The following is a 22,813-nucleotide window of genomic DNA, read 5'->3' as shown; positions in this document are numbered from 1 at the left end:
ACATCTGGAACTTGAATGAAATTGTACTTTAAGATCACAATGTTACTTAATTCTCCAACATACTTAATCCACAATTGAAAGGATCACGGGGCATATAAAGTAAAATACTTGCAGGAGAAATATGTATTTAATTTTTATCATAATTTCATCATGGTTTGGTCAACCTTTGAATCAGCAAAACAAATGAATAACTTTTGGGTGGAGGTGGAGGAAACCTTCTGAAAAAATAAGAAAACTTTGATACAGTACAAAGCGTACCTAGAGTTCAGCTGACAATTTTTGCAACAAATTATTCAGGAGCTTAACCTTCCAAAAATTCCTCACCACAGCAACAACGCTTCATTGAAAATGCTTTGTTGTCCAAAAGCACATGTCCCTATAAACCTGTACAACTACACAAAGCGCTCACTGCAAGAAACTAACAGAAGGCAGCTGCAGTGTTTCACAATATCTGACCCAAGCATGGATTCGGAAAATGAGTGTGGATTGGGAGAGAGAAAGCGCGTTCCTTCATGTGCTGCTGGTGGGTCACTTTTTTTCATCACTCAATATACAACACAAATTTTCACTTTACCCCTTATAATATGACCTTATGATAGGCACTTTGCCAGCACTATTCAATTTACAATTTAACTAAATAACAAAAGTGAACTAAAAAGATTGCTTCTTGAACATTCAATGCTCTCAGTAATGCTACTTATCTGTCAGAACTAATGGGCACTTCTTTCAATATTAAAAATCTCATTAGCTGAGCTGAAAGTGCACGGACACCATGCAAATAACTGTACATGTACCTGCTTCTCCTTTTGCTCTGCATTGTGTGTGGACACAATAATTAGGGATCCCTATTAAAGCAGATAGCAAAAATACAGTAGATGCTGCACTAGTGACGGAGAGAAATAGCCTATAAATTCATTGCCTTCTCATAAAGGCACCAACATGGCAGGCAATGGTTCTGCATTCACCGGTATTTTTTCAGTCTATTGCCCAAGTGGTCATTTTACAAGTCTGAATTTAGGCAGCAAATACTGAGGGTTTGTGGAACATTAGTGCATCACCTCCACATCTGATCCTCCTTTTATTTATTCTTCCATACACAGAGCTTGCAGTAAGACTGATTGGAGAGAGATCAAAAAAAAGTTTCATGGATTTTGAGAAATTCCCTACCCCAGAAATACAGATTTATGGTGCTTCCATTTTGCCTTAGCTATGATCAGCTAATCCAAGACAGACAAGAAAAAAAGCCTGGGACTTTCAAGCTTTGCTTGCCCCTGTACTATACCAGGTGGTGTAGATTTACTCACTGAGCCCCCAGGGAGTCTTACAACAGCATTAAATAACAACAGAGCACTATAGTTTGACACCTTCCCCATGATTTTTATTCCATAAGTAAGACTGACAGCACCACAGAATTATAATAGAGTTAAAGCAAAGTCATAAAAAAAATTCTTTGCACTATTCTGTTCCTATTATAAATGGATTTTTTTCTGTTTTTGAAATATTTTTCATTTTGAATTTCTGGTTTTACATACATGGGATGATGAATGCTGAGTGACATCTGATTTCTATAATTGAAATGCATCATACATCTATGGATGGGAAAATTATACATCATTACATTCAGCACTAATGGGCAAAGCTAACAAAGTTGGGAATGGAATTTGCAGATCCTCAGATTGCTTGTCAGGAGGCTGTTGTTACATGGCTTCTGCTACTTTTCATCCAACACTCTGCAGGAACTCAAGATACAGTTTCATTCCATTCACAAGAACCCAGCTCAAGCAGATGAATTATTTTCTCCTTTTCTTTCTTTTATTAGCACATGAGCAAAGGGAGGGGTGAGATGGGGGTGGGGGGAGGAGGCACAAGGGCCCTTTAAAAAGAAAACCCTTCTCCCAGTGGTAAGAAATCTGCAGCAGCCAAGAAACTCTTGGCTCCACGTGTGAATCCGTCTCCTGTAATCCATTCATTCACCAAGAAGTGGACCAGATGCAGGATTAGAGCAAATTCCAAGCAGCCTTATTACAGCCAGCTTTAATAGCCATTCAAACCCATTTGGAGTTGCCAGGTTTATCAACCAATTATCATCATTCTGGGCAAGTTTCATTTGATTGGATATCTTTAGAATTTAAAACAAGTAATTACAGTGATTTAAAGTAACTAAAAGCATCAGCCACTTTAAATATCATAAATCTCCACGGTGAACAACTAATAAACATTATACTATACAGAAAACTAATGAAGAACAAATATAAGTAGTACCTAAATGTCAAAAATTGCCAATTAAATCTAATGATTGTGTCAGATGTATAAATATATTAAAAGAACACATAAAGCAAACTGTTATTGAATTTTAAATAACCTGCCTTTGATATTGCAGTTATCAACACACTCAGACAACACAAATGCATTTTCCAAGTTTCCAAAGGATTAATTGTAACAACTTCAAAGCTTTCACTCGACAATGACATCTGAGTCACAGCCTCAACACTCGTCTTTGCACAGATAATGACCAAGCCTCCTTCTTGTTTTTCCTTTAAGGTTTCATTCACTTCAAATGATGTGCATTTTATTACATTTTACTTGAATGTAAGATAAAGTATGTGCCATCATCCCAGAGCAAATTACAAAGACAAGACAGAACATTGAAAAGAGACAACAAAATTACTACATGCTCTGGACACACATCCGATTTGTCTATCCCAGGAAAACACCAGACATTAAAATCACACTTAGTTACAATACGGAGCTCTGAAGAGATGTACATCTCAGTCTACCAGGCATCCTGCCAGAATCCAATTCCTTTGATGTAAGAAAAATATCCTCTAGTTTGAGTACATTTGTAAAACCGCGGGGCAAGCTCTTTAAATAATATTTTCTTCAGTGATCACCTGGACTTTTCCCAAACTACTGGCGCCTGTCTTAGCTTTTCAAACAGCCCTCTCTTCTTCCACCCCACCCCCAAGTAAACCATTGGGAGAAACTGACTCCAGATCTCGCTTCCCCTGAAAACCTAGGATGCAGACATCTGCGGGACACTTTTTTTGTTGGGGAGGGGGGAGGTGGGGAGGGGGAATGAAAAGAACATCTTTCAGATCACACATCGATTCTGAGCTTGAGCAGCCGAGCTGTTCAAAGGAAACAGGAGTGTACAAATGGGAACTTGTAACACTTTCCATATGACATCTGAATCGCGGCCGCCGCATTGTACCAACTGGTACCATTCAGCCCGTTCTTCCAATACACTCCAACCCCCGCCATTGCGAACGTGGTTTCTCTGCAGTTTCTCAGTGAAACAGGCAACAGCTACTTGTAGTTCCACATATTACCTTAGATGTTGTCTCCAAGGTAGTGTTAAATGCCCGTTGAGATCAGACACAGTGCGGTTCCTGGGGGGAGCTGCATGTCCAGTTTTAACAATGAGAACGGACGGGGAGTAGGTGAGGAATCTCCTTCCCGGACCGGTCTACTTGGAAGGCAGGTTGAGCGGGGTCTCCGGGCCGGGCTGCGCTGGGGTAGGATAGGGGAGGAGAGGGGAGGGAAGGGGGTGGAGGGGGGTTAGAGCCGCTTACCGTGGTGGAGAGCCGGCAGCCGGCTCGCTGGAAGCCCTGCGGATGTCCAGGGACGTTCTTCTGTTTGACGATCCACTCCTCCAGCCCCTTCCGACTGAGACAGGCATTCACCACAAAGCTGTCACCTAGATCAACAGAAAGAGCCGTGAGTTCCCTGCCAGTCAACGCCAGCGATGGCCAAACATGGACGGAACTTTTTTTTGCAAGTTTTGCAACATCAGAACTTTTTTTTGTTTAAGAGGAAGAGGTGCCTACCTTCAGGACTCTCTCTGGGTTTACAAACGGCGGCTGCTTGGTGGAGGTGTAAAACAGCGGAAGGAAAAAAAAGAAATGTGGGTTACTTTTTTTTACAATAAAACGAGTATAATCGCTTTGATCACTGCTCCCTTACCATGCTTGGAGTGAAGTTTACCCATGTCTAGCGTTCTTTCTGCATCTGCCCGTGTTTGGGGGACATTTGGAGTGCTGGATAGTCCGGGTTCAGCTGGACTCTCCGTGCTCCGGGCGGTTTAGATGGAGCCTCTCTCCATCCTGCAGCACAGCGACTGATCCCCGGGTCTGCTCCCAGCTCTTTCTCTCCGATCTACAACCCTCCCCCTCGCACACTCACACTCACACACAGAGGGAAGAGAGGCGGCAACAAAAAGAAACTTCACCCACCAGGGGACATGATTGACACCTCCCCGAGATTACAGCACTTCTGGCTCCGGCCCCACTTTTACTGTTGGTTGGCGGGCGGCAGATGAAAGGAAACTTGGTTCCTTTGCAGTCTCCAAAATAAAAGGGCTCCAGCAAGCACTTCCAGCCAGGCGAGAGCAGCAGCCAAGGATTGAGGAACATCAATCCACGCTCAGGCACAGCACACTTTAACATACATAAAACAAACTCTGGAAAATGCTGGAGAGGCTCGGGACCAGCGGCACAGAAAGGAAATAACGTTCCAGGTGTAGTATTTGGTTACCATACACACTTTAATTTCTAAATTTACCGACACCCCCCCCCCCATTTCTGCAGGAATTATTAAACTCCTGAATACCGTTGTGATATAAAACAAAACCCTAGGTGCACTAAAATTGTGTTTTTCTTTCATTTCCTTTATAGCTTTAGTTATGAGACAAAAATATATTAGTGAAGGAAAGGTGTTTGAAGGAGGCTCTATGACCACCATCAGGCATACCTAAAAAGGTGCCAACCGGGTGAAGCTATTACAGAGGACCACTTGCGTGTTAAGCCGTGGGAACAGCGGGCTATAGACAGAATGTAGCAGTCTCACAACCGAGGGATCAGATCAATGCTCAGCAGACCTACCACATCCAATCGTGAATGGTGGTGGACAACTAAACAGCCAATTTGGTGGGGATGGGTGTGGGGGGAGGGGGAGATGTCCCATAAAACATTCAGTGTTGACAAAGCCCAGAGTGTGAATGGAAGAAGCAATATAAACAGAAAACATTGGAAACACAGCAGATCAGACAGCATCTGTGGAAAGAGAAACAACTAATGTTTCAGATCTAAGGCCTTCTATTGGTATTAGTTTATTATTGTCACTTGTACTGAGGTACAGTGAAAAACTTAAAAAAGCAATGCTGAACTCTCTTTAGCTGTCTGTGGCCAGGAATGTTGAGTCAATGATCTGTCTCAGCTTTGTCCTTCCGTGTCCACTGTCAGAAGCCGACATTAAACCAACACAATTCACTCTGTACTCAAAACAAGGCCAAAAGCACAAGATACCGTAACATCGCAAGACCTAAATACATCCCAGTCATAGTCTTAGAAACACAGCCAGGATGTCTCCAAGACTCATCTCTAATTAAATTGTCCCCATATTCCAACACCACTGGCACCTATCCAGCAATGTTGAAAATGGTCAATTCACAAAACCAAAGATAGATCAAATCCAGGCAATTGCTTCTCCTGGCAATTTACTCTCGAATATCGGCAAAACAATGAATGGTATTGTCCACAGTGCTAACAAGCAACACTTAGCCCTATAATCACTATAACACTTACTCACCTATGTTCTTTTTGGGTTGCACCAGACCACTCAGCTCCAGACTTCATTATGGCTTTGGTCCAAACACAGAGAAAAGTGTTGGGTTCCAGAAGAAAGGGAAGGGTGACTGCCCTTGATATCACTTGGCCAATTTGACCAAATGTGCCATCAAGAATTGAGGTTAATGCAAACCGACAGAAATTCTGCAGTAACTGAAACTTTAACTAACACAAACAAAGATGATTGTGGTTGTTGGAGGTCAATCAATTCAACCCCTGGATGTTATTACAGAAAGCATTTGATAAGGTGCCACATGAAATGTTATTGTGGAAAATAAAAGCTCACTGTGCAGGAGGTAATACATTGGTATGAATGGAAGATTGGTTGGCTAACAGGAAATAGAGAATAAGCAAAGTAGGTCTCTTGATGGTTGGCAGGATGTAACAAGTGGGGTGCCACAGGAATTGGTGCTAGGGTCTCAACCTGATACCATTTATATGAATGACTTGACTGAAAACACCAAAGATGTGACTGCTAAATTTGCTAATGGGCCAAAGATTGGTAGGAAAGTGAGTTGTGAAGAGGCTACAGAGGAATATAAATAGGTTATGTGAATGGGCAGAAATCTAGCATATGGAGTATAGTGTGGGATAATAAGGAAAAATAAAAAAAGCATATTATCTGAATGGTGAAAGATTGCAGACTTCTGAGGTGCAGAGGGATCTGGGTATCCCTACTGCATGATTCATAAAAGGCTGGTGTGTAAGTACTGCAAGTAATTAAGAAAGCTAAACAAACGTTACTGTTTATTTCTAGAGGAATTGAATGCAAAAGTACCGAGGTTATGCTTCATTTATTTAGGGCTTTGGTGAAATCACATCAGGAGTACTGAGTACAGTATTGGTCTCCTTTAAGGAAAGTAGTTAAGGTATTGGAATCAATTCACAGAAGGTTTACTGGACTAGTAACTGGAATGAGCGAATTGTCTTACGAGGAAAGGTTGGACATACTAGACTTGTATCTGCTGAAGTTTAGAAGAGTAAGAGGTGACTTGATTAAAACATACAAGATCCTGAGAGGTCTTGACAGGGTGAATGTGGGGAGGATGATTCTTCTTATGGGAGAACCTAGAGCTAGGAATCATTGTATAGTGGAGTCATCCATTTATGGCAGAGAGGAGGTGAATTTTTTTCTCTCAGAACTTCATGAGTCTTTGGAACTCTCATCCTCAAAAGGGTGCTGGAAGCAGAGTCACTGATTATTTTAAGTCAGAGGAAGATAGCATTCAAGTAGCACCCAGTGCCAAACCATTTTCAGCTGCATCATCAATGACCTTCCTTCCACCAGTGCATCAGCAGTAGGAATGTTCATTACATAAAGTTTGTTTCCATTTACAGCTCCTCAGATAATGAATTAGTCCAGGCCCTCATGCAACAATATCCGGGCTTGAACTTTTAAATGGCAAGCTAGGGGGCTTAAGTTATGGGGAGAGATTGGACAGGCTGGGCTTGATTTCCTGGGAGCAGAAGAGGCTGAGGGGTGACCTGGTAGAAGTATATAAGATTATGAGAGGCATAGATAAGGTAGACAGTCAAGATTTTTTTCCAGCAATAGGGGTATCAAAAACAAGAGGGTACAGGTTTAAGGTGAGAGCTAGGAGTTTTAAAGAGGATCTGAGGGGTAGTTTTTTTTACACAGACAGCTAATGACACCTGAAATGTGCTGCCTGAAGAGGTGGTGGAATCAGATACAATGACTACATTTAAGAGGCATTTAGACAGACACTAATAGGCAAGGCATAGAAGGGTGAAAAACACAATGATTCTGGAGGAACTCAGCAGGCCAGACAGCATCCGTGGAAAAAAGCAGGCGGTCAACGGTTGACAGAAGGGTCCTGACCTGAAACGTTGACCGCCTGCTTTTCTCCACGGATGCTGCCTGGCCTGCTGAGTTCCTCCAGCATCATCGTGTTTTTCATTTAGATTCCAGCATCTGCAGTCCTTTGTTTCTCAAGGCATAGAAGGATATGGTCCTAATGCAGGCAAGTGGGTTTATTGTAGATGATCAAAAAGTTTGACATGGTCATGGAGGGCTGAAGGCCCCATTTCAGTGCTGTACAACTCTCTGACTCTATACTTGTATCACAATTAACACGTAATTATCCACTCAGCATGAGCCAGTCCAGTCACGTCCCTTTGGCATTAAGTGATATTATCTTTGTTGAATCCACCAAATTCAACAATTGGGGGTAGCCAATGACTAAAAATTTACAGGATCAGCCTCATAATTACATTGATGCCTCTCAGGGCAAGCAGGACGAGTTCCTAGGAGAGAGAGCAATAATGGAATCATCGGCAGAATGGGTCACGTACCGTTATGTGGAAAGGGATGCAGAACCCACAGCACTGCTGTGCCTGGCACCTGGCATGAACTTCTGCCCTCTAAGCTGCTGCACAACACCATGGACAGAACTTGGTATGAATCCAGCAGCAGATTGCCCCATAGTGCAGTGTGGAGAGGCTGACTGCGAGGGCTGGTGTTGGGCAGGCTCTCTGGGAGTATCTGGGTTAGACAGGAGACAGGAGAAAGCAGATCCCATCACATCCAACAGAAGACGATGAGAGAGTAGGATCTGTGCAGTCTGTCAACACATACAGCAGAAGCTGACAGTCCCCTCCAATGATCCACACTCACTGGCCAGGGTCTCAGTGCTAAACACCTGCCCCGCTCACCCTAACCTGCTCAACACTAACTTTCAAAGGCAAGCTCTCCACACCTAGCTCTGGGGTGATTCATTCCATGCAGAGCACAAATAAATGGCAAGGATTCATACCAGGTTACAGGTTTTTTTTATTTGAAGAAGATGTATTCATAAAATAATGGCTTTCTTTACATTTGCAGTGTTGTTAAGTTCATACAGTCATAGTCTTGAGTCTATAGATTCACAGTGAATCCATTATCTGTATAGAGCTCTTTGAACAATAGACCAAGTGTTTGAGAGGCTGTCACACAGGATCCAGATCCTCAGTGTCCAGTGGCAGCAAGATCTCAGATCACATTCCTTCCTCACAAAGCCTTTGCATTGGCTGCACCAAGCTTCAGTGTGTCCCTGAGTAAGTACTCCTGTCAGCAGCATTCACTTATGGACATCTCAATGCACTGGAAGGCCAACAAGCTTCAGGCAAACCGAAGTGCATCTTACGCCAAGCTGATGATCTTCAAGCAGCACCACATGAAGGTGCTGGGGATCTGGTTTGGAGGAACCAGGGCACATGGCAAGAATTAGCTGGAGCAGAGAGCAAACGTCAAACAAAACTGGGGCTGTGAGAGCAGCTCTCCCTCTTGTGGTAGGCAAGAACCTAGTTATCAGATGTGAGGTACTGTCGGTGCTACTGTATATGGCACAGGTGTGGCCCATACCCCGCTCCTGCACTATGGCAGTCACCCGAGCCATCTTCAATTTCATATGGAGATCTAAGATGGAGCACATCCAATGGGTCATGAGTCTTGAGGGATAAAGTGCATCCAACATTGCCCACTTCCTGGTCACCACCTCGGTGTGGCTGCATCAAGCTGTGTGTTGAACCGAAGTACACAAACACAAACCTCAACCATGCTGAGGTGCTACCTGTCCCCAATATTGGGAAGGATGGGCCTAACCTCTTTGCTGCAGAATTTCACATTCAGTTGGAATCTGCTGCTCTACCTGTCCTTGTAGAAAAGTTTCTGTAGAAAAACTCTTTTGACCACATCCATCAGGGAGTGAGAAGCACAGAACATCGTGCAGGCCCTGTGGAAGAAAAATAGGATGGATCCAGAGGGGTGGTGTCCCAAGTAGACTGAATGCCTCATCGCCAGGACTCACCGACAGTCACCAAGACCTCACTCGGCTGGCGGTAAGAGAGGCCCTCCCCATCAGATCTTTTCTGTGTTGTCAGAATCACACTCCCAACGCATGTTGCCCTCAAGATGGCTGTGATCATCCATCTTGTTGTTGACTGTGTGTTGCAAAGAAGGTCTGGGAAACAGTGCAATGGCCCTTGTCGAGATTCATCCCGAGCAGCTGCGTAACAGAGGACCCTCTGATTTACAAACTGTTCCCAGGAACACGTACAAAGAACAACATCAGATTGCTGGTTATATCTAAACTGCTGATAAGGCTGGATGACAGTGTGTGAGGAGGATGCAAAAAGACTTAAGTTGGATATGGACGGGTTAACTGATGGCATGAACATGGCAGATTGAATATACGTGGAAAAATGTGAAGTCATCCACTTTGGTAAAAAGAAATTAAAAGGTTAAGTATTTTTTAAATGATAAATGCTTGAAAAAGGTTTTGGTGTTCAGATGGACCTGAGTGTCCTTCTACACGGAATTTAATATGCATGTACAGCTATTAATTATAAAGGCAAACCATAGATTGGCCTTAATCTGAATACAAGAGTGAAAATATCTTGTTCCAATTATATAGATCCCCGAGAACATATCTGGAATATTGCGTACATGTCTGTTCGCTCTATCCAAGGATGAGTATACACAAAAGGGGAGGTTCACCAGATTGACTCCTGAGATGGAGGGTTATCATATGTGAAGTTATTGAATAGACTGGACCCATAGAGTTTTGCAGAATGAAGCTGATCTGCATGAAATTTACACATTTTTTTTTCCACAGGGCTTGACAGTGTAGATCCAGAGATGATGTTTCACTTAGCTGGACTATTTAGAAACAGTAGTCACAGTAGTGGGTCAGATATTTAGGAGAGAGATGAGGAGAAATTTTGGCACCCTGAAGTTGATGAATCTTTGGAATTCTTTACCCAAAGGGTTGTCCTGGCTCAGTTACTGAGTACGTTCAAGACAGAGATCAATCGAATTCTAAACCTAAAGAGAATCAAGGAGTATGGAGTTAGCGCAGGAAAGTGCCACCAAAATAAATGATCAACAAAGGTCTTATTGAATGTTGCAGCAGGCACAAGGGGCTGAAGGGGCCACTAGATATTTTCCATATTTTATAACAACTTAGAAGCAGGTCATTTGGCCGATCAAGTTTATGTCGATTTACAGAGAAATCCCATTCTCCCACTAATTTTCACTGTAATCTCTTCTTCCTCCATTCCTGTCAATTCTACCATCCACACTATTCTAGGGACAATTTACAGTGGCCAATTAACCTCCTTACCCATACATCATTGGGATGTGGGAGAAAACCTGAGCACCCAGGGAGAACATGCAAACTCCACACGGAAAGCACCCGGGGTCAGGATTGAACCTGAATTGCTGAAGGTGTGAGGCAGAACTCTACCAGCTGTGCTACAGTGTCACTCCTGCTTCTATTTCTTAAGTTATTATGTTGTGAGGCCAGGTTATTGTTTGTAGACCACTCAGCATTGGGACAGAGCTGCGGCATTGAGGCCTGGACGATGCTTAGCACAGAATACCACAATAATAATCAGAGACATATGAAAACAAATGAAATATGATTACATCACTTAAAATAGCAAAATTACTTACATTTTTAAAAAATAACAAATGTACTTAAAATATGTTTAAGTGATATGGGTTAATTAAAGGCATTAAGATCAACTAAATAAAGAAAGGAAACAAACCACTTACTCGTACTTACCGTTTTCAATCCAGAATTGAATGGGACTGCATTATACACAACAGCCATGGCTGATCCGAAGCTAATGGGCCAGATGCAAAGTTTCTATTTAATGAAATGATGCAATGGGACAAATCTTCTTCCAACATCCACATGGCTCTGCTGATGGATATGCTGGGAACTGGGCAGTTCCCCAGCAGAGTCTGTAGCTCAGCCTTGCATACAGCAGAATGAGCACATGGTCTCTGAACATTTGTGTATGTTCTTTTGTCTTTAAATCTTAACATTTTACTTTGATATTATTTTAAAAGTTTAATGTTATTTTTTATTTTTTTTTACAACCCCTGTGTGATTTTGAATGTTTTTGAACACCAAAGACATTCACATGTATTCAATTGAAAAGGCATCTTTGACAGCCAGCGAGCCTGGGGTGGGGCCTCACTACCTGTCAAAGACGTTGCCTTCAACACGGCCAGTAACTTGGACTAAAAGAGACCCTGAAATACCCTGGTCTTCACCAAAGTGTTGAGAGCTGGCCTCCTGGTGGAAGGCTGCACTTGGTACTAGATTCCAGGGCATAAACAACTAGTGATACAAGGCAGCAGAAGATCTGCCACAGTGCTGTATGATGTGAATCTCATTTTAGCCATGGAATTCAGCCAGAACTAAAACTTATGAAGAACTGTTTAATCATTCCAAAAGCCTCTACATTTGATGCTTTCAATCATTTGGAATTAAAGACAAAATAGTGTAAACTGTTGCATAAAATGTTGATAAGCAGATGCTCATATGGCATTTGGTTTCTGAAGAAAAGTTAATGCTTTGACAAAGTACAATTAATTAGCATATAGATCAAAGTCCTGTGTCTTGACTTATTTCCAGGCCTATTCGACTTGGCCTAGTGCTATAGACAAGTTGTCTCCAGGCCGTCATTCGAAATTAGGCAAAGAAAAAAATCTCCTCTTTTAGATTTGGTTACTTCAGACTGGAATGATGGAAAAAATGGAGGAAGGAATGGAGGAAAGGGAGGGAAGGAGGGAGAGTGGATTTGTTTTTAATGTGCCATTATTGTTCCAATGTGGGAAATTGGACTATTTGTATATAGCAAAGTAATAATGACTAAATTATCTATATTGTTAAAATTCATTGAATCTAAACATTGGCTGGGATAGTGGGGATAATTTCCTTTTTCCTTGAAAATTACAGCCTTGAAATCTTTTACATCCATCCAACAGAGCAGGCGTGGACTTCATTCAACGCCTTATTTGAAAGATGACACCTCCAATAATGTAGCACTCCCTTGGTACTCCACTGGAGAGTCAACCAACAATTTTGTGCTCATGAATCTAGACCGGAACTTAAAACCTCAACTATCTGACTTTGAGGTGGAAGTGCTACCAATTGGGACACGGCCAAAGTATAATCTAGACAATGGCTTTTGAGACTTTCACCTTGATTCATTTTCGCACAGCTGAAGGGGCATATTTAATTCCATAAGGCCCATTGATAAATTAGCTGATTAAGACAGTTAGAATGTTCAGTACCAGAAATTACTCAGGTTCAATTCCTCATCCAATATTGGGGTAATAGTTCGCTGTGTTACTAAAACTAGTGACCATTTGTTAAAAACGTGTTTGTTGCAGTTGAACAACATCTGCTTTCCAAGTACCACAGGTTAAGTTTAAAAAAGGACCTCAGTTAGGTCAACCATAATTGAACTTGTAATTCTTGACTATAATGCACCTTGAAAATTTAAAGAATAACATTAGACTACATGACTAGTTTACAGTCATCACAGGAATCACAATTGCACCCAAATTTAAAGAATATTGCTCCTTTAAATCAGAAGTCAATAATGACTCATGAAATCACAGCTTTAATGAACAAGCTATACAATTTCATTACAGAAATGTATATTTTAATAAGTGTACCAAGTTTATTCCACATTTTAAAATATTTATATCTGTACAATAAGCTCAGTCATTACCACAGTTTTCATTGTGAATAAGTAAACAGTCCATGTCTTTTGACAGACATAAAACACGCTTTGGCTGGAAAGTCTAACCATACTATTAAAATAAATAGAAAAGTCAAAACAAAATGGGGCATCTGCATCTCTCCAAACAAGCTCCTTGTTTGATGCGTTAATGAAATATGAAAGAGATGTAGCTTGTTAAACAATGTTTTGAACTTAGCAAAATATAGAATATTTTTGGACTGGCAGCTCTTAAATAAAGGCTAAAAAAGAGGAATAAAATCAATCCCACTGAACATCAAACAGACATCATCCAGTGTATTATTTATGCATTCTCCAAAGATCAGCATGTCACAGGTACTGGCAGCTTTCTAGTAAGTTAACAAAGTGCAGATCTTCATGCATGATCATAGATAGAATGTTGATGTGCTATTTGGCTGGGAAGGTATTTCAATCCTATCTTCACAAATTCTATCCATAAATTTTTAATGAGGATTCATTGAATGGTGATCAGCAGGGGGAACCTGGCTGTTTTAACCCTGTCCAGCTAGGAATACTGAAGAAAATGTGTTGTCCTCACTAACTCAATAATAATGTGAAAACACATTTCAGACTCATTCATCAAGCCGAAAGACCATCAAAGCAGATTTTTAAAAAATTATTTTAAAATATTTAAATTGTATCAGAATATTTTTTCTACAATTCATAAGCCAAGTGCAAAGTTTTTTTTAAAAACTGAACAATTTTTCAAGGAAAATCCTCCAGAAGTAGCTGTTGTTGTGTCACCTGATGTAATTTTAGACATTAAGGCAGCTCTTTCATCTCATGGATCAAGTGTTTTGTTTGCTTATTTTTGAAAATAGCAATTTTCCCAGGTTACTGAAGAATCTCTCTTATATAAAAAAAGAACTTGATGGCACTCATTACTGAAATGTGTTGTGCTACAAATGGACAGAAAGTAATCCCCTTTTTCAGATTACTGGATGAGTGATAAAGGACTTCAAAGAAGCACAAGTGCCCTCCCCTGACACTGCCTCTCTGTCAACCTGAAAGCACAAACAATAAAAAATAATTTAAAGGCTACTTGATAAAACTTTCTCTTGTACACACAACAGCTCTCACCAATGGGACCAAGTGCTGGCACAATACACTGGAGCAGACCATTTAGTAAATGAACAATCTCTAAACATGGAGAGGGGGTGTGAAGGTATTTTGGCTTCTGCATCTGTTTCCAGGGTTCATTAAGTTAATCTGTCTCTTAGGTCCATATCTATATTTATACTGGACATTAGCTGTTTACTATTAAGAGCAAACAAAATGGACAATGTTCCACAGTAAAGAAAGGCTAATCTGTCAGTTGATACTGTACACAGATCCCACAGGCTCCAAGCCAATATTTAATAGGGACTCCTGAGTGATATTTAGTGCTGTGAAAGTGACCTGAGTCAAAATCCTTCCTCAGAAATATTTGCTGAGCTATGCTCAGTTTCTCTATCTGGCAGGCTATTCCAGTCATTTACAAGCGGAAGAAGGGGCAAAAATAGCAGCTCACTTTGACAGGGAATTAAGAACCAAGAAATAGAGTTTATACCATCTCCTGCACTCCTGTGATCAGGAAAACAGGAAGGTTATACTACTTGAGGTGAGGTAAAGAATTATGAGGGGTTTCAAGCAAAAGCAGATAGCAAGTGGATGTAAAATTCATCAAGGTAAAGCAGAAACAGATTAAAATTCCAAATAATTTGAACTATTTCAAAACGTTCAAGTATGTAAGGTGTAGATGATAAGGCTTATGTTTGCCATGATTTATAGCAACTCTTAAGTCCCTAAACCAACACTTAATAAAAGCGCAACAGATCCAAAACTTGGAAGTAAACTGTAGGTTGTTTACTGAGTAATCCCTTTCTCTTTCATCTTTTACAGCAGCAAGTGCTTTTGTGAGCATGAGAAAATAATGCACAATATGAAACCCTGGGGAATGCTATAAATAAAACAATGTTTCTAAGGATCTTACATTGGGCGAAGAACATAATCTAGCCAACAGAACAAAGAGTGATATCTGAAACACTTTTTGAATGAAAGGAATTGTGCACAGGCAGTGCAATAAGAAGGATATCAATGTTTTCCTTCTACTAAAACAGCAAAGAGCAGCCTACAGATTAATGGCCTGGTACATAGGGCTAAAATGTAACATTCCATCTTCTGTGATCTGGGGAAAGAGGGCAGTGGTTGTCAGTGAGATGGTGGGGGTGGAATTGAAGGGATGGTGCTGTTGTGGGAAGGAGGATTTGCAGCAGCAGGCTATAGGCTCAGAATTTTCTGTAGCATATTTATCAGAGCTGTTATAACACAGCCAACATATTAACAAGTTAGTTCCATGTTTCCTGGTCTATCAGGTTGAGTGGGCATCATGATGAAGATGTGTAAGACTCAAGTTCAGCTCCACCTTTAAAGGCACATTGCAGGTATGACAGAGGATATCGGGGAACATATGAGGCTGCCCCTTCTCTTCAGGTCATAACTCTCAATGTTACAAAAATATATGATTCTATGTTGAGGTGTGTGAGAGCCCAGAGTAATCCTTGCTGATGGAATTGCAGAATCTGCTCCCCAGCATCACTCCTCGCCTCACATCACTTTGTAAGCACTGCTCCACCCTCATCTAAATAAGCACCACTGACATACGTATAACCACATCTTTAAGCATTGTCTTCCCTTTCCCTCATTAATTTTCTCCATCTACCCATTCAACACATGCAATTACTCTTTCCCTCCTTGTAGAAGACGAGGAGAGATGATGAACTGGAGCTGGCCCACAAACTATCTGACAACTCACACCTGCACAGACAGGACTTTGGAGGTAAGTAACGTAAAGGAATGGATGACTACAGAACCATAGAACAACACGGCACAATACAGGCCCTTCGGCCCACCATGTTGTGCCGACCTTCAAACCGCTCCTAAGAGTATCTAACCCCTTCCTCCCACATATCCCTCTATCTTAAATTGCTCCATATGCTTATCTAACAATCTCTTGAACTTGACCAACGTATCAACCTCCACCACCACCCCAGGCAGCGCATTCCATGCACCAACCACTCTCTGGGTGAAAACCCTCCCTCTGACGTCTGCCTTGAACTTCCCACCCATTACCTTAAAGCCATGCCCTTCTTGTATTGAGCATTGGCGCCCTGGGAAAGAGGCGCTGGCTGTCCACTCTATCTATTCTTCTTAATATTTTGTATACCTCTATCATGTCTTCCCTCATCCTCCTTTTCTCCAATGAGTAAAGCCCTAGCTCCTTTAGTCTCTCCCCATAATCCATACTCTCTAATCCAGGCAGCGTCCTGGTAAATCTCCTCTGCACCCTTTCCAATGCCTCCACATCCTTCCTGTAATGAGGTGACCAGAACTGGACACGGTACTCCAAGTGTGGGCTAACCAGAGTTTTGTAAAGCTGCATCATTACTTCACGGCTCTTAAACTCGATCCCACGACTTATGAAAGCTAACATCCCATTGAATATTGGAGAAGATGAGGACCTCATCACTGCCCACTGATAGAATTATGTCATGTTACATACAATGTTCACTTGTGAATAAAGGTAGCAGCATGTGAATAATGAAAAATATTCTTACCCTGACAGCTCTAATTTATACCTTTAATCTTCCACCCATCCCGTAGATATGCAACAGAAAGATGATGACATCTCCTACCCCACCACCCTCCAGACAGAACAGAGTTCCCCTGGTCCTCACCTTTCACTCACCTCCGCATCCAGCACATCATCCTTCGCCATTTCCGCCAGCTGCAATACGATCCAACCAACAGCCAGATCTCCTCCTCCTCACCTCTTTTCGCCTTCTGCAGGGACCTGTCCGCCTGTGACTCGATGGTCTGCTCATCCCTCCCCACCCACACCTTCACGAGCCCTGGCACTATTCCCTACAACGACAGGAGGTGCAACCAATTTGTTTCTGCACCTCCTCCCTCACCACCATCCAGCGACCTAAACAGCCCTTCCAGGTGATGCACAGATTCACGTGCAACTCCTCCAACCTCATTGACTGCATTGGGTGCTCCCGATGTGGCCTCCTCTACATCAGCAAGACCAAGTGGGGACTGGGCAACCGTTCTGCAGAGCACCCATGCTCTGTCTGCAATGGCCATCCCGAGCTCCCAGTTGCATGTCACTTCAATTCCCCTTCCCCTTCCCACACCGACCTGGCCACCCTTGGCCTTCTCCATCAGTAGGGTGAAGTCCAATGCAAACTAGAGGAACAACACTTTTTATTCCACCTGGGTTGCCTACAACCCAATGGCATGTACATTGAATTCACCTCCCCCCCCCTCATGATTCTCATATCACCTCGTTTGCCTATCAGATTCCAGCACTGGTAGCCTTTGTCTTCCTGCTTATCATCCTCCCGCAGCTGTCTCCACCTTCAATCTTCCCTCTCCCACCTCGCTTCATCTGCCTCTCCTTTTTTTTCTCTTCCTCCCTCTTTCCTCCATCTGCCTCTGTCTCCCAACTCCATCCCTCTCCATTCCCTACCTGGCTCAAACCTGCCTGTCATCCTTTATCCCTCCTCAGTCCACCAATCACTTTGGGCTCCTGTCTCACCACTCCCCCTCTCCTCTTTATATAAGCCATCCCTTCTCTCCAGCCTCAGTCTTGATGCAGGCTTTTGACCCGAAATGTCGACAATTCCTCCCCCTCCCCCCCATCACCCCCAAACAGATGCTGCTCGACCTACTGATTTCCTCCAGCATCGCGTTTGTTGCTCCAGATTCCAGAATCTGCAGAGTCTTGTGTCTCCTGCTATTCCTATTAGTTCAGTTGCTCGCACTTTGATGGTTGTGGTAAGGAAGGTAGATGGGTGCACCGGGTGACACACACAAGTGAGTAAAATGAGACAGTGGACACAAGTGGAGTGTCCACATCCTGGAGTACCCTGTCCTCCAAGCTCTCCTCAGCTGGATGCAGACACCACAGCTTGTGGGCCATCAACAAACATGATACTTCTGTAGCAGCAGCAAAGAATGTGTGACATGCTGGGCGGCATTCCAACTGCACTGTGCACACTTGCAGAGAGATTGCAAAGAGATTCCTGATGAGTGGCACTGATACCTCAAATCACAGTTAAATGTTTCTCGCTATTGTTATTCAAAATTGTCACAAAATCTACTTCAGTGGACAGTATTTCTTAACTCTTAGTTTTGTTGGGTTTTCATCTTGAAAAATGTTTGGGAAAGTTATTGGCTTTTCACTAATCAGCTTATTTTAGAATTGTAGTAAGGATTAAAACCATGAGAGCTCACACAGAAGAAAATGTCTATATTGTATAAATGGACATAAATACTGGATAAAACCAAACTAACATACAATCAAAAATCTGGCTGAGAGGAAGAGCAAACACATATATAGCTAAGTTAAACTTAGACTAGATTTAAAATATTGCTGAGTGTTTAGGAAAATATATCTTTCTTTGAAGGACTGTTAATCTTACAAGACATATCAAAGATAACCTTGTGAGAAATCTGTTCAGTTCAGGACCACAGTGACATAGTTAAGCTAAGAAGCCAATGGTGTCAAGTATCAGTAACCAGTCAGGAATTTTATAACACCTCATTCAATCTGGTCAGCATTATACTTAAATTGTGATACAATTTCTTTCTAGATCCTTTATCTCCTCACATCAAATTGCTAGATCCCTTCTCCCGTGGAGTAAGCACTTGGCAACATCACTTCCGGTCGAATCACTGAACTTTGATATTCAACAGCATTACCATCACCAAGTTTCCCACCATGATCATCCTGGGGGTCACCATTGACCAGAAACTCAACTGAACCACCCACCTGAAAACTCTGGCTACAGGAGCAGGTCAGAAGCTGAGTATCCTGCAGTGAGTGACTCACATTTTGATACACCAAAGCCTTTTCATCATCCACCATGCCAAGGGCAGTCATTGGAGTCACCTCATCCCTGGAGTTCAGCTCTTTGGTTGTTTGGAACAATGCTGTGATAAGATCTGGAGCCAAGTAGTCCTGGTGAAGTCCTAACCAAGCATTAGTGAGCAGCTTATTGGTGAGTAAATGCTGCTTGGTAGCATGGTCAGCAACATTTTCCAACACTTTATTGATGATTGAGAGTAAAATAATCAGGCAGTTATTAGCTGAACTGTATTTTTCCTATTTTTTCTGAACAAGAAATACTCAACAATGTCCACATTATTGGATAAACACTAGTGCTGTAATTATACAGGAAAGGCTTGGCTACAGACACTACTAGTTCTGAAACGTGGGTCTTCAGTATTACAGCTGAGATGTTGTTCAGTCTCAAAGCCTTTGCTGTATCATCGTTTCTTAATGTCACATGGAGTGAATTAGATTGGGTGAAAATTGGCTTCTGAGATGATTGGAATGTCAGGAAATAAAACAAGATGGATCACTGACTCAGCATTCTGGCTGAGTGACACTCACAAGCTGGGCCCCACCATGGTTGAGGATGGGATGTTCATGAAACCTCCCCGTCTTCCATTAGCTGTTTAATTGCCTATCACCATTCATGATTAGATGTAACATCCTGCAGTGCTACAATCTGATCCATTAGGTGTGAGATCATTAACTCTGTCTTTTGCAAGTTCTTTTTGTTGTTTAGCTTGCATGGTTATGTTGTTTAGCTTGCCACTTCACATGGTTGGCTCATTTATCATATGTCCAGCATGCCCATCCACACACTTCATTTAACCAAGGTTTATCCTCAAGCTTGATACTAATGGTAGAGTGAAGAATCCACCAGGTCATTAGGTTACACTTGGTGTAATGACACTACCTGATGACTGCCCAGTTTGGAGCTGCCAGATCAGTTCTGAGTCTATCCCATTTTTTCTCTGATTTAATGCCAAGGAAACAGTCCGAAGCAATTTCTAGGCCCTGGCCTTTACATACTAGAACATCCAATTAAATACCTTTTGAAGTACTGTAATGAAGGGAAATACAACAGTAAATTTGTGCACATGAATGGCTCTAAAAGTGTGAGTTGAACAATTACTATTTTTAAAAATGTACAAAATAAAGTCTGTAAATGTGGTGGTTGGGGGATTGATATTAAAAAGAAATTCAACATCATGAAATGTTTAGACCACACTCACAAAAGGAAATAGCTGCTCTTAGCACATGAAACACACTTCAGAAGGTATGTGTGAGTCATTACCTAATTACCACATATCAAAAATTCAGACTAATATACTACAAATAATGAAAGTTAAGCACTTTACCATGTTATGGTGAGAGTTATATAATTGAATTGGCAGCTTTGTGCTTAAACTGAAATACATGGTGTGAATATTGAGGTAGAAATTCAATGCCCCCATGCAGGACCATATAGGATATGCACTCCATTTATGAAATTCAGTTTCAGAAGCCAAGTTCAGTGCATATAAGCATGCATGTTAAATACATACAGCAAGGGACAAATTTCTACCATTCTGCAATCAAGTAAGAAAGCACATTTTTGCCAAAAGTTATTCCTGATATTTACTGCTGCATAAGACTCAGACATATAATGTAATAAACGAAGTCTAAATGTTTCCACAGTTGCTGGGAAAATCAAGAATACCATGACCAATGTTTTGTCATAGAAATTACTGGGTTTACAATACATTCAACATGTTGATTCTTTCAATGAAACATGTAAAATGCTCTCCTTTCGGCATGGTTTTCTTCACATGTGGTGAGTTGCAATCAGTGCAGTCGTATAAAGGCAGCAGTAAGCAGGTGTCATCTTTAATGTCAGTTACCTTATGTTAGTGCATCATGAGTGATAACTGAGGAAAACGATACTGCTTGTTCTCAAAATATATTTGATGCAGGTAATAGATAAAGTATATTTCAATATTAAAAGATGTGGCATTCACCAGTTCTGTGTTAATTGCTAGATCTTAATTTCATGCAGTAATGTTGCATCTGATTTCAGTTATCAAAATGACCAACCCAAACTAGAATTGGCCTTTATATATCTTCTTATTTCACATTGAACTTCATTAAGAGATTGTTTGACAAGTAATTCCTTTGTGTCTCTATTTTTACAATAACTCAAGCATGTCAGGTACCTCGAGGCTTTCATTTCTTTGAGCCCACATCGGGTTTACAGTTTAGCTCAGCTGTTGCCTTTGGGTCTATGCCCAAGTTCCTGCAAGGAGCAGTATATCTTTCTCTACTTCTGTGAAGTAGAAACAACACCTTCCAAATTCCACTCATTTAATTTGAAATTATATTTTCCCTGTGTTCCTGGCTCTTTCATTAGGCAATCATGTATTTATACAGGTAAATTAATGGATCTCAGTAATGGTTTTCATTGCTGTAGGAACATAAATAGCCAGTTCATCAGCTACTTTCCTTTGCCGATTACATTTTATGTCAAAAATATTAACTTGCAGCCAAAGTATATTAATATTTCACAAAAAGAAGGGCCCACAAGACTTGTGAATTACTTCCCCTGTAGGCCACAGTGGTCTTGTAGAGTAGTATTTTATTGCAACATTTGTTACTCTTTATGATTTGGTTCCTTTGCTTCAGAAATTTTTTTTTTATTTGGGTCGAATGCCAGAGTTGAGGTTACGATGCTTATTTTACTTGGTCACAGCTTCCATTTTATGGGTTACTGGAAAATTTAAATTATGACCATTCTCCTGGAGAATGCAAGTCATTTTTATAAAACATATTTTTCTTTGGTTTCCTTGCACATGTTGTAATAAAATGAGCTAAAGTTATTCATCAACACATATTTTACATCTGTTCTATTGTTAACAACCATACTCTAATTCTGGAACATGGCCCAACTCCTTTACCTATCTCTCCTACTACCACAACTGTTCCCTGCATATTCAACACTACAATGTTTCATTACTGATGTTTGTTATTTGATGGCCTCCCCAATTCCACCACTTCAGTTACGCTGTACATTTTATAGTCTCGGTTCTTATTCACATAAACTAAAACACACCCAGCTATTCTTGCTCAGCCCACTGGCTCTTTATGTACCACAAACCATCAAGCTGATTTGAAAGCTTTCTCTGATCTCTTCACTACATTAATCTATCCATTTCTTTAACCATTGTTGCCTCCCAAAGTCACAATTCATTGGGATCTTGATGACTCATCATTTTCCACTGCTACGTAGCTGAATTCTTTTCTGAATTTCTCCCTGAGGGTTAAGTCTTGTGCATGCAATGAGCCTGGGATGTTACTTTCATATGAAAAGCATGATGTAAATATAAGTGGTATTTAAGATTCAAATAAGGACCAACAAGCTTCCAACATAATTAGGTAAATCTGATTGACAGAGTGCCACGTATTTAAGCATACAATTTTGAAGCTGAATCGATAACAAAAATACTATCTCTAATTAAAAAATGAGTAGTTTTCCTTCAGATTTGCATATAATCATTGAGCCATAGAATCAAAGAAATTCATCAGATAGAAAAAGACCATTTGGCCCATCAATTCAATGCCAGCCAGAAAGGGAATATCTGAATTCCCCAAGCCAGCTCTTGATTTATAGTCATTACCTGTATATCCATGTATTTTTTAAACCTGATGAGGATTTCTGACCCTGCCAACCATTTAGATAATCCAAATCCCCACCAAATTTTACATGAAAAAAAAT

General features: G+C 41.2%; 1 protein-coding gene across 2 annotated transcripts in view; it reads right to left on the bottom strand.

Annotated features, from left to right (window-relative positions):
* nkd1 (NKD inhibitor of WNT signaling pathway 1) overlaps positions 1 to 4,170 on the bottom strand; it is a 75,712-nt gene extending 71,542 nt beyond the window's left edge. For both annotated transcript variants that reach the window (XM_052028319.1, XM_052028320.1), the window contains exons 1-3: positions 3,964 to 4,170; positions 3,828 to 3,860; positions 3,573 to 3,697 (exon numbers count right to left, since the gene is read on the bottom strand). In XM_052028319.1, coding sequence (XP_051884279.1) covers positions 3,573 to 3,697; positions 3,828 to 3,860; positions 3,964 to 3,988 — 183 coding nt within the window. In that variant the 5' untranslated portion in view covers positions 3,989 to 4,170. The remainder of the gene's footprint in view (positions 1 to 3,572; positions 3,698 to 3,827; positions 3,861 to 3,963) is intronic.
* Positions 4,171 to 22,813: the final 18,643 nt, after the last annotated feature.

The sequence above is a fragment of the Pristis pectinata genome, chromosome 13, assembly GCF_009764475.1.
Source record: "Pristis pectinata isolate sPriPec2 chromosome 13, sPriPec2.1.pri, whole genome shotgun sequence".
Taxonomy (NCBI): domain Eukaryota; kingdom Metazoa; phylum Chordata; class Chondrichthyes; order Rhinopristiformes; family Pristidae; genus Pristis; species Pristis pectinata.
This window is presented reverse-complemented; position numbering and strand designations above follow the sequence as displayed.